Consider the following 18006-nt stretch of genomic DNA (forward strand, 5'->3'; position numbering starts at 1 on the left):
TTCTTCCTCCGCTGGAATCTGGTTTGTTCTCTCCCACAGTTGGTTGTTGCTAATAATGTCCAGCCAACGAATCTGAAGTATTTTGCGTAGATAACTGTTAATAAACACCTGTATTTTCTGGATGATGGCTTTCGTAGTTCTCCAGGTTTCCGCCCCATACAGTAGAACTGTCTTGACGTTTGTATTGAAAATCCTGACCTCAGTGTTGGTTGACAGTTGTTTTGAGTTCCAGATGTTTTTCAGTTGTAAATATGCTGCTCTTGCTTTGTCGGTCTGCGCTTTCACATCTGCATCAGATCCACCATGTTCATCAACGATGCTGCCCAAATATGTAAAGGTTTTTACATCTTCCAAATCTTCTCCGTCAAGTGTGACTGGATTGTTGCATACAGTGTTGTATCGGAGAATCTTGCTTTTCCCTTTGTGTATGTTGAGACCTACTGCTTCTGAGGCTGCTGCTACACTGGTCGTCTTCTCTTGCATTTGTTGTTGCGTGTGAGGAAGTAAGGAAGATATTAGAGGAAAAATAGTACATATTTCTTTTTTCAATAATTTTAGTCACCAAAATTATTATATCGATAAACAATTCATTAATTTTGATTGTGAAATATGAATTTCAAATAAATATGGTAACATGGCTTGATTGATAAGTGATTCATTAGATTGACATCAATCATGGGTTAAATTACATACACAGAGGGAAATGAATAAATATAACAGATGGACAGTAGTATAAAAGGTTCACTAATCAGAAATATTGGAACATTTCATAGTGAACGTATTTGTGATTAATTAGAACTTGAATATATTAAAATTTCATAACAGTATGATTTTCCTACAATTTGGACATAATAATTAACTGTGTTCCGATTTGCTATTATATTATGAAGAAAATATACTGACTTTCATTCTGTATATTAAAATATTAAAGTGTTTTTTGAGAAATCAGTGTGTCACTGACATTTAAGTAAAAATATTAGGCATAATTAGTAAATAATGCCCTCAAACAATAACTTTCTTCATGTACTTATTTAAGCTTATAAATCAGCTTGTGAAACAACTATAGTGTTTTGTGTACTTTTTTAAAGTAATAATTTATTTCTACTACTCCTTTAATTCATTGAAATCAATTTAATTCGAAGAGGTGTTCGTTATAACGATGACGTGTATGAACAATATATGACTGGCTAACTTAGGTTGTTACTAAATCTGTAGCTCTTTTAAGGTTACTGTCGGTCCCAAACTTAGGTAAAGGAGGAGGATTGAACATGGGATCAACAACCTTGCTAAGAAAACGCTAGTCAGATTAAACTCTGTCCGTCGAGTTGAAGGATCTTTATTCAGAAGAACTATGAAGCCTAATGATGAAAGCCGAGATTCTTCGAAAGTCAAAAGGCCCATGCCCCTTCTAACAACCAGAGTAACAATTAATGTAGGTACATGGAATGTACGGACAATGTGGGGGACCGGAAGAACCAGTCAAATAGCAACGGGAACGAGGAAATACAACTTCGTGGTGCTCGGAATCAACGAAACACATTGGACTCAAGCTGGACAGAAAAGGATGGATAGATGCTGCTGTACTCTAGTCACGAAGAAGAAAATGCTTCACACACTCCGGGAGTTGCATAAAGAAGCATGAAATGCATTTACTGGGTGATAATCTCATGGATCCAGAATCATCAAAGCATCACTCAAAAGGAAGAAGGGGGGAATCACAGTGAACGTTATCCAATGTTATGCACCCACCAATGATAGCAACCACGACGGTAAAGATCAGAGTTACGAGTGAATATAATCAATCATAGCGAAGTGCTCAGGAAATGACCTGAACATCCTGATGGGAGACTTAAACGCTAAAGTCCGAATGAACATCACCAGGTATGAAGATATCATGGGACGACATGGATTGACTAAGAGAAATGAACGAGAATGGTGAAGGATTTGCAAATTTATGTACATTCGAAATATAGTTATGGGTGGCACTATGTTGCCCCACAAACGCATAAACAAAACCACATGGGTTTCACTGGATCACACTACAGAGAACCAGATAGATCATATTTGCACCTCTTAAACTTTGAAAGTTAGTGGAAGATGTGAGAACCAGGAGAAGAGCTGACATAACTTCAGATGATTACCTAGTTGTGGCCAGGGTGAAGCTGAAGCTAAAGGATCATTGGACAACTGGACAAACAGCATTACATAGATTCAATACAGCCTTTCTTTGAGATACTGACGAACTCAATCAATTCAAAATAACTCTCAACGAGTTCCAAAACTGCTTACTTTCACCCTTTCTCTTTCATCTGGTGGTTGACTGGATTATGAAGACCGCCACTTATGAGGGGAAGCACGGAACACAATGGACAATACAATGGAGGATCCGGTTTAGATGTAAAGACAAGTATTTGCAAAGCAAGAGCCGCATTCTTACAGTTGAAGAATGTATGGAACTCAAAATAACTGTCATCGAACATCAAAGTCACAATCTTCAATATGAACGTTAAGACAGCCCTACTATCCGAAGCTGCAATTTGGAGAAATGCCACAACCATCATCAAAAAGGTACAAGTATTTATAAACAATTGTCTACGCAGGATACTCAATATCTGTTGGTCGGAAACTATCAGTGACAGAGGACAAATCAACTTTCAGCGTTGGAGATGGATAGGACATACATTTCGGAAATCACCAAGCTGCATCATGAGGCAAGCACTAATTTGAAATCCTCTGGGTAAACGGAAAGGAGGAAAGCCAAAGAACACATTGTGTTGAGAATTGGAAGCAGACATAAAAAGGATGAATAGCAACTAGAAAGCATTGTCCAGGACAGAGTTCGATAGGGAATCTTGATGTGCAGGCTATGCTCCTCTACAATGGGTTATTGGAGTATGTAAATAAATACCTTAGTTCTCGAATCCATCAAGGATTATGTTGTCCTCTGAATGATAATGCTTACTGAAAGTGAATTTTCTTGCCTTAAAATTCGCTAAGTGAACGTTTTGACACCGAAAGATATTTGGAGTTATCTAGAGTTAAGTATTGAAATGCAATACGACATTAGAAAACTTTGTTTTTATAAATCAGTTTACTCTTTAGCAGACGTCATATGAGATAAAATGTGTATTTCGGACAAAATACAGATGTCTTCAATTGTTTGATAATAATATCAAATGCCATATGAACTTAAAATGCCATTTTTGTTATAAAAAACGTATTATCTGATATTGAATTAATTGTACTTTCAAATCTGATCAAAGACTTAACTGAAACCATTGCCAGAAATATTTAAAGGGTCCTTTGTATTCAATCTCGGACCTGATAGCTAAATTGTAATTTATCTCAGCAGTTTTACAATTAACTATATTATATTTACATAATCAACTTATAAAAAATGGTATAGAAGGGAATCACCAGATCATTTGCATTACGTAATTTTCTGTGTATTTATTCATGTGGGTTCTCACACTTGCAAGTACATAAGAGTTCCACCATCTAATAAAGGGATATTATATGCCCTCATTCAATGAAACCACACATTCTGGTTTTACAATGTTAAATGAACTGCACTTTTATTCGTCTTACTATGCTGAATTGAAGCGTAGTGATCTATATTATGATGCACCATTATTACATAGTTTGTGAATTAATCCTACAAATACTACTGATAGACATTTTGAAAAAAAACATCAGACTGGTATCGATATTTAATATTTTATGATATACAACATTTCAATCACATGATTCCCGTTGTCATCATCCCAAAAATGGTGACGTTATTAAAAACCCCATGATAATTTAGTGCTGATCCTTTCAGTCATCATCACTTTAGATCTTTTTAAGTGGATAATAAATTTCTCTGTCAATAAGAGAAACTTCTCTGAATTAATAAATTTTGCAAACTTTCAGATTGATTAAATAATTAATACAATAGTGTTAGTATTGCTTTTGGGATTAGGAAGAAAAATCCGATGATACTTTGTAAAGACGTTGTAGATTAATAAGAATTTAGAATTTATAAAGTATAAAATTTCTTTGAAAACAATTTCTACCGCTATTCCAAACGTTTTTACGATGTTATTGACTATTTTAAACCTGATTCGTAAATAATTCTAGTCAATAAAAAGCTACATTAAACGTTTTTATAGTTAAGTATACACATATATATCGCGGTAAATATGAACTGAATATTTACTCTGAAATTAAAGAAAGGAAGTCACTAACTTCAATGTTTTATACTCTATTTTGTTTAAATGTTAAATTCACATTGATTAATCCTTTGAATATATTACTCAACTTGTTTTGTTTTTCTCTTGATGTGAATAAATAAAAATCTTTCAAAAAAAGAAGAACAACAACCTGGTTTTAGTTCATTATTAAAATACCCTAAATATTCATATGTGTATAAATAGTGTACTAGTGAAAATAAAAAGATACATGTGTATATATGAAAAGAATATAAATAAACAAACAAAACAATTTTTATTTTACATTCCATAATCTTGTCTCATACATAATATTGTTACTTGTGTTTTATCAATACTTGATACAAGAATACACTAGGAATATCATAGTATAACAATGAACGTAACATTTATTTGCTTGATCGGATCAATTATTAAACGCTATTATTACTCATAGTTAGTGTATATTGTTGTTGTTTATTAATTATGAAGTTGTATATCCAGTTTGAAATTTCATTTGTCATGATAGTTAACTGTAGTAAAACAGGTTGTATATTAATAAGTAATGTTAAAAATGTATTTCAATCTATTTTTAGATACCGACACAATCTGTAATATTATCCACTTAAGGCATTGAATCGATATCCATTGAGGGTTATAATATACTTGTCAGTATTTTGTAAGAGTTAACCATAGATAAAATCTCTTTGTGTTGTAGAACTGTTGACTTCTTACAAAAATCTCAGACATCAGTACAACTGATTAGTTCAAGTTTAAGGCCAATAAATGATTTTCATTTTGGAAATGTTATTTTTCTTCATTTCTAATATCAGCTGAACTTATTTAATCCATTTAAAAATTATGATCCACTAAAAAATACAACTGAGTTTTACAGTTAGGTTATTTGGGGGGGGAGTGGGCGGGGTAAATACTGTTTTCAAGACCATTAATTTGCTCACATCTTGCTAAATCATTTCAAAACGTGAACACATTATTGGTTAGTTTAACGATTTCTTCGCATTACTAACCACTTTTTCGTTACTAAATTTCCATATTTTTTCACCGAAAGAGTACTTTTGGTGCATTTAGACACGAGTGGAACTAGGATAAATACCATTTTTTACCTTGCAACGTAACGCCTAAATAAAAGAAACAACAATAAAGGTGACGTTACTTCTGTTAGCTATTATAATAATCTGAATAATAAAGGAATGGTGTCTGTATAGATAAATCATTGAAGATTTGAATCTTCACCTATGCAGTTAATTAAACTGAAGCTGTCATTTATACGATGGTGTGGTATGGATTGTGAAGGAACAGATTGGTTGTTGTTTTATCAGCATAATTTAGGAACGAATAGTTTATTTTTCTTATTCATAAGCCAAATAAATGTATTTATAAATAACGTGCCTCAGTAGATATTGTATTCAGTATTACTAAAATATCTTTACTCAGATAAACGGGGGCAAGTTAACACAAAGAGAATAAACTATCTATTGACTTTAACTAATTATATAACTAGTACGATTTATACCTGTAGAATAAAATTTGACTCTCTTAGGGTACATAAGATAGATTAAAGATGTTATAATTGAATATTAAGCTTAATTTGGGAAAATCCAGAGGAAAAGACGAGTTTTCATTCAAGTGTAACTCAGTATTAAACTCTGCTTAATTCAGAGTCAGGTCTTCTTTTGGTTTTCAAATCTAAAGAAGGTTAGAAGGGCTTAAATCTACAAGCAAACAGTTGAAAGTGGTGTCTTTTAATGATAGAGTCACAGTTTACTTGGGTATTGTTCATATTGATTACTGTATTTTCCTTCAAATACATATGATCACGTGGACGGTCACTAATTTCTTACTGAAGTATAGAAAGTTATAGAACGATGACTATTGAATTAATCATCAGTATTTAATGCTACGCGAATTCAAAGATTATGCAGTACCAATTTGCAGAATAAAATTTAACTCTTCCAGGAAAACATAGTCATTGAAAATAGACATCAACATGTCGATAAATATATATAACGTTCAAACATTTTAACCAATCCTTTGGACTTTCAACGAAAATAAAAGATGTTCACCTGTTGTCAATTGCTTTAAATCAATAAATATAAAAAGTAGGTGATTTCAACGTGAAATAATAAAAGAAATTTCCTATTTATTGCTTTCAAAGTAGTCACCATACAAAATGTGTAACTTAAAGCCAATTACATAAACATGCACTTAACAAATAAGTTACATTAGCATTTACCTTATCTTTAACTTTTCTAAATGATTCAATGTTAAAATATGTCAGTTCATTATTGAAAACAACACTGACACATACATTATTACTACTCGTGTACTATGTACGAATAAATTTAATATCATTTAAACCCTAGACACACAGTTCTCATGTTTCCTACATAGTGACTCATTATTACCCATCAATCAAACATAATCTTTTAATAGTAATTAGTTATAAACACATAGAACTATAAATCATTTACATGTAATTGTTTATCTAAGTAAAACATATGATAATAAAACAAGCAAATCTGTTAGATCATATCAATTCACTGTCTGATAGCATCAACAAACTATATGATATTTATGAAACTATTCCAAATCTAGTAAAATTCTATTTATCTATACACAATAGTAAGTGGTTAAATTTGTAAAAGCATCATTTAAGTAATGCATATCCGTTTCAGTGTATAGATAATTCAGTATTTTCTGTTTACAGTAATAATTAACAAAAAAAACAAACTATAAAGTGTTCGGTTTAGCATAAACCATTGAAGAAATCCAGTGCACTCATTTTTCCTAATTTCTTTTCCTTATGTTAATGTTAAGTAGAAGTTAATAAGAACCAAGACATTTCAAGCTAGTCAAATATTTACCAAAACATTAGTTGCTCACTTAAAGTAAAAAATTGAAACAAAAAAAGAAAATCGCTGTGAGAAATGATAATTGTTTTATTAAATTTATTACAGAAGATATATAAAACATAGTCACTAAGACATAAAACATCATCACACTTCTAAAGACGGTTTTTATGACATTTTGTCCTGAAAATAAACAGACATCTTAGGACAAAACTTAAACCGCGTTCAAGTCGTACAGTATGTTGATTAAATGTTTAGTCCTTTTAATATTATTCAAGAAATGTTTCATGTATCTTTGTTATCATGAAACCAGTTATAACTAAAGACTAATGTGACTTGTAAACTATTCTCTACAGGTTAAATATACATTATAATGATGTTCGTGATGTTGAAAAGTAAAGCGATAATAAACCATCTTAGCAGAATATAGGACATCACTTTGAATATTGTCTTGATTTTCAGTTACTGTATATTTAATTACTTGACAAAGGACCATTCATACTCATTCACCAAATATTATAGAGTCGATATTCAGAACCGAAGATCTTTTATAAGTATGTGTCAGATTTATACCTACTGAGGCTTTAATTGTCTGAATCTCCTATTAATTAGCTTTTACCGTCTTACTGTTTCGAATCGCTTGTTCATAAATACTTTATTATTATTATTATTATTATTATTATTATTATTATGCGGTAAGTGATTTCAGTTATTCTTACAATTAAATAAAACCTTATGGAACAAATATGCTGTCCAAACAAGCGCAAAATCCACTTATAGGATGGGAATCTCATGGACCAAGGATCATCAAAGCCTCCTTCAAAACAAAGAAAGAGGACATTTCGATGAGCATCATCCAATGCCATGCGCCTACCAACGACTACAATGAAGAAGCTAAAGATCAATTCTACAATCATCTGCTCACTAGTGACTGACTTCAAGAGATACTCCTGGAGTTCTAGTGGGAAGCCGTTACCAGTTGAGTACAACCAGGTCTGTTGCGAGATATCAGCTCACTGAAGACAATGGTATATGGTGGCGCAACTTCGTGGATTGGTTGAAGTTAGACATTAACACCGTTGGATGCCGGCTCAGTGGTCTAATGGTTAAGTGCTGGTGCGTGAAGCCAGTAGGCCCTGGGTTCGAGCCCCGCGTGGTGCGGGATTGTGGATGCGCACTTCTGAGGAGTCCCATACTAGGACGAAACGGCCGTCCAGTGCTTCCAGGTTTCCAATGGTGGTCTAGCTTCAACTGACTCATGATTTCAATCTGTGAAAATTCTACAATAGGCTGCAGTCAATCATCGAGAAGTGCCCAACAAAGGCCCTGACCATTCTGATAAGAGACTTCAACGCCAAGGTTGGAACGGACAACACTGGATATGAAGACATCATGGGACGACACGGACTAGGAGAAAGGAATGAAAATGGTGAGAGATTTGCAAACCTATGTGCCTTCAATAAACTGTTCATGGGCGGCACCATATTCCCACATAAACGCATTCACAAAAGCACATGAACTTCACCGGATCACACTACACAAAACCAAATCGACCGTATCTGCATCAACAAAACGTTCAAGAGGACGATGGAAGACGTAAGAACCAAGAGAGGAGCTGATATAGCATGAGATCATCACTTGCTGGTCGCCAAGATGAAATTGAAACTCAAGAAGCACTGGACAACGGGGCGGACAATATCACAAAAGTTCAATACGGCCTTTCTTCAGGATACTGACAAACTCAACAAATTCAAGATAGTCCTCAGCAACAAGTTCCAGGCCTTTCATGATCTACCCAATGGAGAAGGGACTACTATGGAGAGCAACTGGAAGGGGATCAAAGAAGCAATCACTTCAACATGTCATAAGGTCCTGGGTCACAAGAAGCACCATTACAATGAATGGATCACTGTTGATACACTGGATAAGATTCAAGGAAGGAGGAACAAGGAGGTAGCAATCAATACCAGCCGAACAAGAGCAGAGAAAGCCAAGGCACAAGCTGAATACGCAGAAGTAAGTAAACAAGTGAAGAGGAGTATCAGAACCGAAAAACGTAAATATGTGGAAGATTTAGCAATGAAGGCGGTAAAGGCTGCAAGAGAAGGAAACATGAGAGAACTGTATGACATAACAAAGAAACTCTCTGGAAATCGCCGCAAACCTGAACGACTAGTGAAAAGCAAGGAAGGCAAGGTAATCACCAACATTGAAGAGCAGCGAAACAGGTGGGTAGAACACTTCAAAGAACTCTTGAATCGATCAGCCCCACTGAACCCACCCAACATCGAAGCAGCACCCACGGACCTCCCAATCGATGTAGGCCCACCAACAATTGAAGAAATCAGCATGGCCATCAGACAAATCAAGAGTGGCAAAGCAGCAGGACCAGACAACATTCCAGCAGAGGCACTAAAAGCAGACGTAGCGGCATGTGCAAGGATACTCCACATTCTCTCCAATAAGATTTGGGATGAGGAACAAGTACCAAAAGACTGGAAAGAAGGACTTCTGATCAAAATACCGAAGAAAGGCGATCTGAGCAAGTGTGATAACTACAGGGGCATCACTCTTCTCTCAACACCGGGAAAAGTCTTCAACAGGGTATTGTTAAACAGGATGAAGGACTGCGTAGACGCCCAACTTCGTGACCAACAGGCAGGATTCCGTAAGGATAGATCGTGTACAGACCAAATCGCAACTATACGGATCATTGTGGAACAATCAATTGAATGGAATTCATCACTCTACATCAACTTCATTGACTTCGAAAAATCATTTGACAGCGTGGACAGAACAACACTATGGAAACTTCTTCGACACTACGGCGTGACTCAGAAGATAGTCAATGTCATACAGAGTTCATATGATGGATTACACTGCAAAATCGTGTATTGAGGACAGTTGACAAAGTCGTTCGAAATAAAGACCGGTGTCAGGCAAGGTTGCTTACTCTCTCCCTTTCTCTTTCTCCTGGTGATCGACTGGATCATGAAGACGTCAACATCTGAAGGGAAACACGGGATACAATGGACATCTAGGATGCAGTTGGACGATCTAGACTTCGCAGATGATCTAACCCTTCTATCACAAACGCAACAACAAATGCAGGAGAAGACGACCAGTGTAGCAGCAGCCTCAGAAGCATTAGGTCTCAACATACACAAAGGGAAAAGCAAGATTCTCCGATACAACACTGTATGCAACAATCCAGTCACACTTGACGGAGAAGATTTGGAAGATGTAAAAACCTTTACATATTTGGGCAGCATCGTTGATGAACATGGTGGATCTGATGCAGATGTGAAAGAGCAGACCGACAAAGCAAGAGCAGCATATTTACAACTGAAAAACATCTGGAACTCAAAACAACTGTCAACCAACACTGAGGTCAGGATTTTCAATACAAACGTCAAGACAGTTCTACTGTATGGGGCGGAAACCTGGAGAACTACGAAAGCCATCATCCAGAAAATACAGGTGTTTATTAACAGTTATCTACGCAAAATACTTCAGATTCGTTGGCTGGACATTATTAGCAACAACCAACTGTGGGAGAGAACAAACCAGATTCCAGCGGAGGAAGAAATCAGGAAGAAGCGCTGGGAGTGGATAGGACACACATTGAGGAAAGCACCCAACTGCGTCACAAGACAAGCCCTTACATGGAATTCTGAAGGTCAAAGGAAAAGAGGAAGACCAAAGAACACATTACGCTGGGAAATGGAGATAGACATGAGAAAAATGAACAAGAATTGTATGGAATTAGAAAAGAAGGCCTAGGACATAGTGGGTTGGAGAGTGCTGGTTGGTGGCCTATGGTCCATTGGGAGTAACAGGCGTAAGTTAGTGAGTAAGTTATGGAACAAATGGGATCTAGAGAAAATATATATTTGTTCGTAATTTGATTACTATTCTTTTCATACTTATTTATGAAATAATTACTTAATTATCGGTATATGGACTAGTGGAGATTGTGGTGTTTTCACAGATAAAATTGCCATTCGATCTGATTAAGACCAACTTTAAAAATCCAGAAGCACTGGACTACCATTTCATCCCATCATGGGACCTATCAGCAGTGCTCATCCACGATCCCGTACGCACGGCTCGAATCCAGTGGTCTAGAGGTTAAGTAGTTACGCGCGAAGCCAAAGGTTCTTGGTTTGAGTTCTGAGTACGAAATCGTAGAAGCGCACAGCTGAGAAGTCCCATGATGGACGAAACGGCAGTGCATTTTCCCCAGGCTTTAAATAGTGGTCCAGCTTAGATCGACTCGTGATTTTTAATTTTGAAAATTATATAATTTTGGATTCACTTAAATTCATAACAAATTACCTAAATAATTGCTTGTTGAATAGTTTTATGATTTAGGTTGGCAGACAAACACATGGGGCTAAGCCTTTAATGTATACATGAAATCATTTGCATATATATATATAACAATGAATAATAATCATGAATTTATCAATATACCATTCGTCGTTATCCACAATTGGGAAAAGGGAAAATGAATCAAATATTGTTACCTTTCTTTGTCAGTTATTTTGTCCATGCACATTTATACGTAATGATACAAACTTAAATGGATTACTATGGTTAACAAAAGTATGTAAATAATGAAATCTACGGAAAATCCTTTTAAAAAATGTACGGTATTGTTTTTTTGTGAATTGTTTAAATACAACATTATGGTTGTGCTTCTAAAATACTAGTTTACAGACATGAATGAATTGATGACAGACGGATAGATAGGTAAGCAATTTTTTATTTCTTTAGTAAAGTTTAAAAGTGAAACTTTGGGTTAACTGTAAACAAATTACGGAAGATATATAAAACACTAAAGAGAAGTAATTGAGTATATACAAAATTCAAAAAATTAATACACAGGTTTAAACGGCAATACAGTTAACAGTAATGTACAGTTTTTACATTGTTATTAATTATGTTTACTCTTTCCCTTTACACTGAATATCTTTATCATTAGTAACTATCAATTAGTGTATGGCTAGTGTTATGCTTTTCTACTTATATAATAAAATAAAGTATTTAAAATGATATTTCAGAAAATAATAGCTCTTGTGAAAAATAAAATCGACAAATTACTACGAAAATATGAATATGTTTAAATATATATCTTTGTTTTCATTGAACATTCATTGAAGTTTGTCTTTTTTGACTGAAATTAAACTTTACACAATAAGATTTTTGTAATCTCTCGACCTCTTTATTTATCTTTTATTGTGCATGCATTTAAACTCCAAGATCGAAAAAAAGGAAAAAAACATTTCCTTGAATCAGTTTCATGGACTTTTAGCCAGTGTAAAGACACTGAATAATCACTTCTTAAGGGTTTAAAGACAAAATATTTAAAATATGTAATTAATTACCATTTAATCCTTAGAAAACTTCAAAAGGGTTGTTTGTTGAAAATTTCAGCCTCAATAACAGTAAAGTCAAATGGATGCAAATTTTCCCCTCTATAAACATGATGAAGAGAAATTATGTTTTAGATTCGGTTAGAACGTCCAGCATCCAATCCAGACACTTTCAAATGGAAACTATATAACTTGAGGAGCCGAACTATTGGATCAGATAACGGAAGGTCTAGACTTCCTTCATAATCCTTATACTCTAAAACCTTTCGAAACCGAGAATCATACTATACTGTTAATCGGCTATCACCACACCAAATGCTTCCATTTTGTCTGTATGACTCATCAAATTCTCATATTTAAAGACTTTCAATTTTGATTGACATAATTAGTCAATTTTCAACATAGTCAGACAAGTATCTTAATGAAATGGGTTTGTCGTAAAGAGTCACTTCTTAAAGCTAAACAATCCTGTATTAAATTTATCGAAAGCCCACCTACGCAACTGTTATAATGCTAGCGTAGCAAGTTGTACTACAAAAATAATTTGAAAAGCTATGAGTAGGCAGCTCTAAAGAGTGGAAAATATTCAACCACTTGAGTATATAAGACAATTTTAGCGGCGTACAATTTGAAAATTAATACATTATGTGTATAAAAAGAAAAATAGTTATTTTTTTTGCTTTAGAGTAAGATGAAAACCAAAAACACTTTTTTAAACATTGCATAATTTCGAATTATGCTAAATTTACAGCTATGGTAAAAAGAGAGACCAAGAAAATTACTTTTGTACACAAATATATTGTTTCAAATTGTGCTTGATCAAAGATTGCAGTGTAAAGTGGTTTCAGGGTAAAGCTTTTCAAATACGTGTCATATGTGTACCGCGTAACTAACAATCTATAATTAAGTATCCTGAATATATTACATGGTCCAGGATAGTACAATGAATGTATCTGTGCTATTCTCGCACTAATCCACGTTAAAAAATTCGTCTGAATTCAGTGAAAAAGAGGTTTTAGAGGACTGCTTGCACAAACAAATGTGCAGAGACAGATGAAGTGATTTAAGTTAATTTGTAGAGTTTTCATATAAAGTCATATAACAGATAGCCTGCAGTGGGTTATATCAAAGTTTGCTGCATGAAATGTAATTCATAGTGACCGCTTCAGACAGCTTGAAAATGTATGATAAACAAAAGACCTAAATTTAAATTTCCTGTGAATTATTTCCTTAAAAATAAGCATATACCCTCTGAAAATTATTCTTATTGCTCATATTCCCTGATAAAGCCTTACAGATATCCGTTTTCTAAAAAACTGATCTCGAACATAATAGGTGATTCTTTCTTTATTCCGGTGAATGGGTATTTTAATAGCATAAGCATACAAATTAATGAAGTATTAGTTTTCACCTTAGTATGAACCTACTCATAAATTTTGTCGTACCAAAACAACTAAATGTCACGACAAATGCATGAATTCAGTTTGCAAGACGTGACTATTGACGTAATTTCCATTAACTTTTGTTTGCTAATTATACGAATATTCTTTTCATCGAAGAAGCCCTAGCACTGGTTTACCTCACAAATAAGTTTAGATATAGTGTTGTGATAGAGATTCAATCCCTAATATTTTGTTGTTCTAGTAGCCACATCAACAAGTAGGTGCATAACCTCTCGGAAACAGAGAAACACTTTTTTATTTAAAACACTTTTAGAGATGCAACATTTTGACGTAAATCCCCTTTAAGATGGATTTTAACAAAGTGTGGTTAACACTAACTGATATTTAGATTTTGATATAGACTTTAGTTACTGTCAAATCCTCTTTAAACCGAATAATGTCGACACTCATCATAGTCTTAAACAAGGTTAAAGTCGATAGATTTCGTTTATTGGCTTGATTTTTTTAAAAAATATAGTGACCATATTTTTATAAAGCACACTTTTTATGTATTCTTTCAGTTTCCTTTCTATGTTTGTCAAGACGAAAAATCTGAACAAAATAAATAACATAAACACAAAATTTGTCAAAGTAAAGTTATAATGCTCGTGTTAGAAGTTTTCAGATGTTTTGAACAAATTATAAAAGAATTAAACTTCACATAAGAACTGTGTGAATTAAAACTCAAAATTTTACGTTTCTTTTCAAACGCTAGTGTGTAATTGTTTGTTAAAACTACTCAAAAACTTTATCTATTCAAAAGTTTTGACGTCAAACTTGGAGTACATTATTCGAAATATTTTGGCTATGTACCTGACTTATTTAAAACAAACTCAACGGGTTGCTCCATCGTAGATTCTGCTTCTATTAACTCTCTCCATTTTAAATACAACGTATTACAAATGAAACCTCATTTCTTGTTTCTCAATGATTTCTCAACTCCTGGGAGAAACTGGTATGCGGTTTTCGGGGTGTATTGTAAAACGGTTATATCAACCTTTCAAGGATTTTTATAGGGATCAGTTACTGATAAAGTATTAGCTGACTGTAGTAACTCTAGGATTCAACAAAAATATAGTGATTATTGAGCAAGGTACAACATAAATTGATTTATTTTGAACATTTAGACCACAAATTTACGGAAGAATGGAAGTATCCTTACACCAAGACAATATGTTTACTCAAAAAAGCAGATGATACATTACGATATACAAAGTTGAACTATCATAAGCCTGTCAGACTGATACTGTTAAAAATGTAATACTTGGCTGATATAGGCATTTCAAATTAACGGGTTTTAATTTGAAACTCACTGCCATGATTTGCGTCAAAGAAACCAAGTATGAAGCTGTTAACTACAGTCAAAAATCATCAGTAGTTAAGGTACTCCTACCCAAGACACCGATAGAGCATCACGACGTTTCTACTCAACCAACATAAGAGGTCAGTGATTAAATGAAATTAGGAACGCTCATATGACTTTTTAAACCACGTGGTACTTTAGAAGCACTGCATTTTAAATTCCAAAGTGACACAGCGTACAAACAGAAAAACCTTTATGAAAATACTCACCTATATAGAAGTTCAAGACAACATAGTATACCATAAGTAAGCTTTCTCACTAAAGACTGAGAAAATCCTTTAAAATTGTTACGGCAGATGAGTTCATATAAATTTATGTAAAGTAATTCAAACACCATGCACACATGACCTCGAAATATGAAGTGATCCACTAAGTGTACAACATTAAATTCTCCATCATTTTGTTGCCCGTTGAGGGCTTTGAGAATGCGAATCTCCTCAACAGCTTGTCTAGTAAATCTAGCTTCACTCTTGACAATTTTTATTGCAACTTGCTTCTTTGTACAATGATCAACTGCGTGGACAACATGACCAAAGCTTCCTTTGCCCAGGGGTTTGAGAACTTCATATCGATAAGCTAAATGATCATTAGGGACGAGAATATAACTGCTTTGTGCATCGTCGAACCCAGTCATATTACTAATCGAAATAATGCTACTTCTCTTGTATGACGCATCACTGATGGAGTTTCCAAGTGGATGTCTTTTGGGGGCATTAAGCCCTAGGAAATATACCTCAGCATAATCTTGAATTTCATTACGTTCGTATTCGGTGAGTTTCGATCCATACAAAGTGACGGCAAGAGTACCTGACATACAACAAGAACCATCATAAGATGTCCTAGGTTTTGACTGGAGACATTTCGACAGACGCTTATGTGAAGGATCGTCAAGAGTTTTGTCATTCTGTTTTATGTCAATAGTTTTTCGCATACGATGAGGTCTGACATGAATAACAGAGGAAGAATCATGATCAGTTGGATTGAATGTATTCAGACTGAATTCCTTTTTATTCTCTAGCATTAAACTTCCTCCCTTAGTCGATTCTGAAGGAAGGGTGTATTGATTCATTTCCAAGGGCTGTGATGATAAAAGATCGTATTCGATTCCACAGTCACGAGGTTTTACACTTCCAAATAAGTACTGTCTTTGAATATCATGATCTCTTTCGATGTTTTTCAAGTACGTAAACGGCTTGAAGTCATTTCTCGCTTTCGGTGATTTATTCGTGAAATAAGGATATCTACTGGTACTAACACGTCTTTCCGGAGATTTGCGCAAATCGCGAAGTGACCTGTTACAGGTTCCACTGCTCAAATTTAAAATGGAGGGACTTAAATAACTTTTTGAAGTTTGGTTAGATATTCTTGGCCTTCCAGACAGTGGGTAACCTCCATAATTTTGAGAACAGTTGAATGAATTTCCTCTTTGTGGATGATTACAAGAAAAAGATAAGTCAGAGTTAACGAAACTACGTGGATTACATAATAAAGATGAGTCGTCATATACTTGTGTGTTGCGTCGACTGACTGAAGTTACATTCGTGCGACTCAAGTTCCTGTTGTTACGCTGATGAGGGGAATAGGAAATATAACTAACTCTATCTGCGTAATATTGATCACGACATTTAGAGATAGCTGGATACTTATTCCTCTGACAATTAGAATTGAAATACAGTTCACTTTCGTTTGAAATGTCTTTTGTGTATCTCGGAGAAACGATTATTGACTCTACAGTATGCATAACGACACTTAAAAATTCAGAAAACAATAATCATTTCGAAGTGTATTCAAACTAAGCAAAGTTGTCAAGGTTGTTAGCTGTAATCACACTTGATAAGTAAAAACAAATCTAACGCCGAAGCTAGTTTTAAAATTCAGGAGTTGGATATTTTTCGTCATCAGTGAAGGTTAACATGCAGCAGTGTCAGAAAATTATCTTTTAATTGGTTTATTTGACCTGAAAGTGAGTGGATTTGTGTCCATTTACTAGGAAAAACATATGGTGCTTATTCTGCCCTAGCTATTTTTAAGGCCGTATTCCAATCGTCATGACAAAGAACTCTCAGTATTAGTGCATCAAGATTCATGGAACAATGTTAAGTCTCTTGAAGACTTCGTGACCAGAATAATCCTAGATGATGGTTCAGAATAAATAAAAATGACAGTTTGATTTATATGAGCTTCCGATGTGAAGAAACAGTTTGAGTTTTCAGATCGTGGGTATAATAAGACACACTGTTAGGATACATGTTCAAAAATTTCTTTCCACATTGGTTATCAAACACTGTATAACCGACAAGAATGTGTTAAGTTTATTGAGTGAATACAAAAGCGAATGACAATGCTTTGTGGACGATATTTTCAAAATTCAGCATAAATCACTCAAATTTCGCTTAAATATCATGCGGAGTATAGAATAGGCAACAATTTGAGACTCATCGTCAAAACCCATTAAAGGCAGTGGAAGCTATTAGGAAGAATCTGTTAATCAGAAATCATAAACGATACAACCGTGTCAGGTGTTTTCTGCATCACAGTGAGACTTAACACATGTGTTTCATCACATCTACAAAAAGAAGGTACGAGAGAACAATGTTAATTTCTAGCATCCACATGACTAAACTCAAAGTATTTTAGGAAAATGGTTTGAAACAATCATTTACACTAAAAATAATGTCCCGGGATAGTCGGAAGAAAGCTTTTGAAGTGTTAAACGCACAAAAAATGAACTGACGAAACATTTCTAGAATATTATATGGGTTCTGT

General features: G+C 34.4%; 1 protein-coding gene across 1 annotated transcript in view; it reads right to left on the reverse strand.

The window, feature by feature from the left end:
* DYRK2 (Dual specificity tyrosine-phosphorylation-regulated kinase 2) overlaps positions 1–17061 on the reverse strand; it is a 40115-nt gene extending 23054 nt beyond the window's left edge. Inside the window, exon 1 of the mRNA XM_051215928.1 lies at positions 15450–17061. Within this exon, the coding sequence (XP_051066472.1) occupies positions 15450–16981 (1532 nt within the window). The 5' untranslated portion in view covers positions 16982–17061. The remainder of the gene's footprint in view (positions 1–15449) is intronic.
* Between the last annotated feature and the right edge of the window lie 945 nt (positions 17062–18006).

Source organism: Schistosoma haematobium, chromosome 4 (assembly GCF_000699445.3).
Source record: "Schistosoma haematobium chromosome 4, whole genome shotgun sequence".
NCBI lineage: Eukaryota > Metazoa > Platyhelminthes > Trematoda > Strigeidida > Schistosomatidae > Schistosoma > Schistosoma haematobium.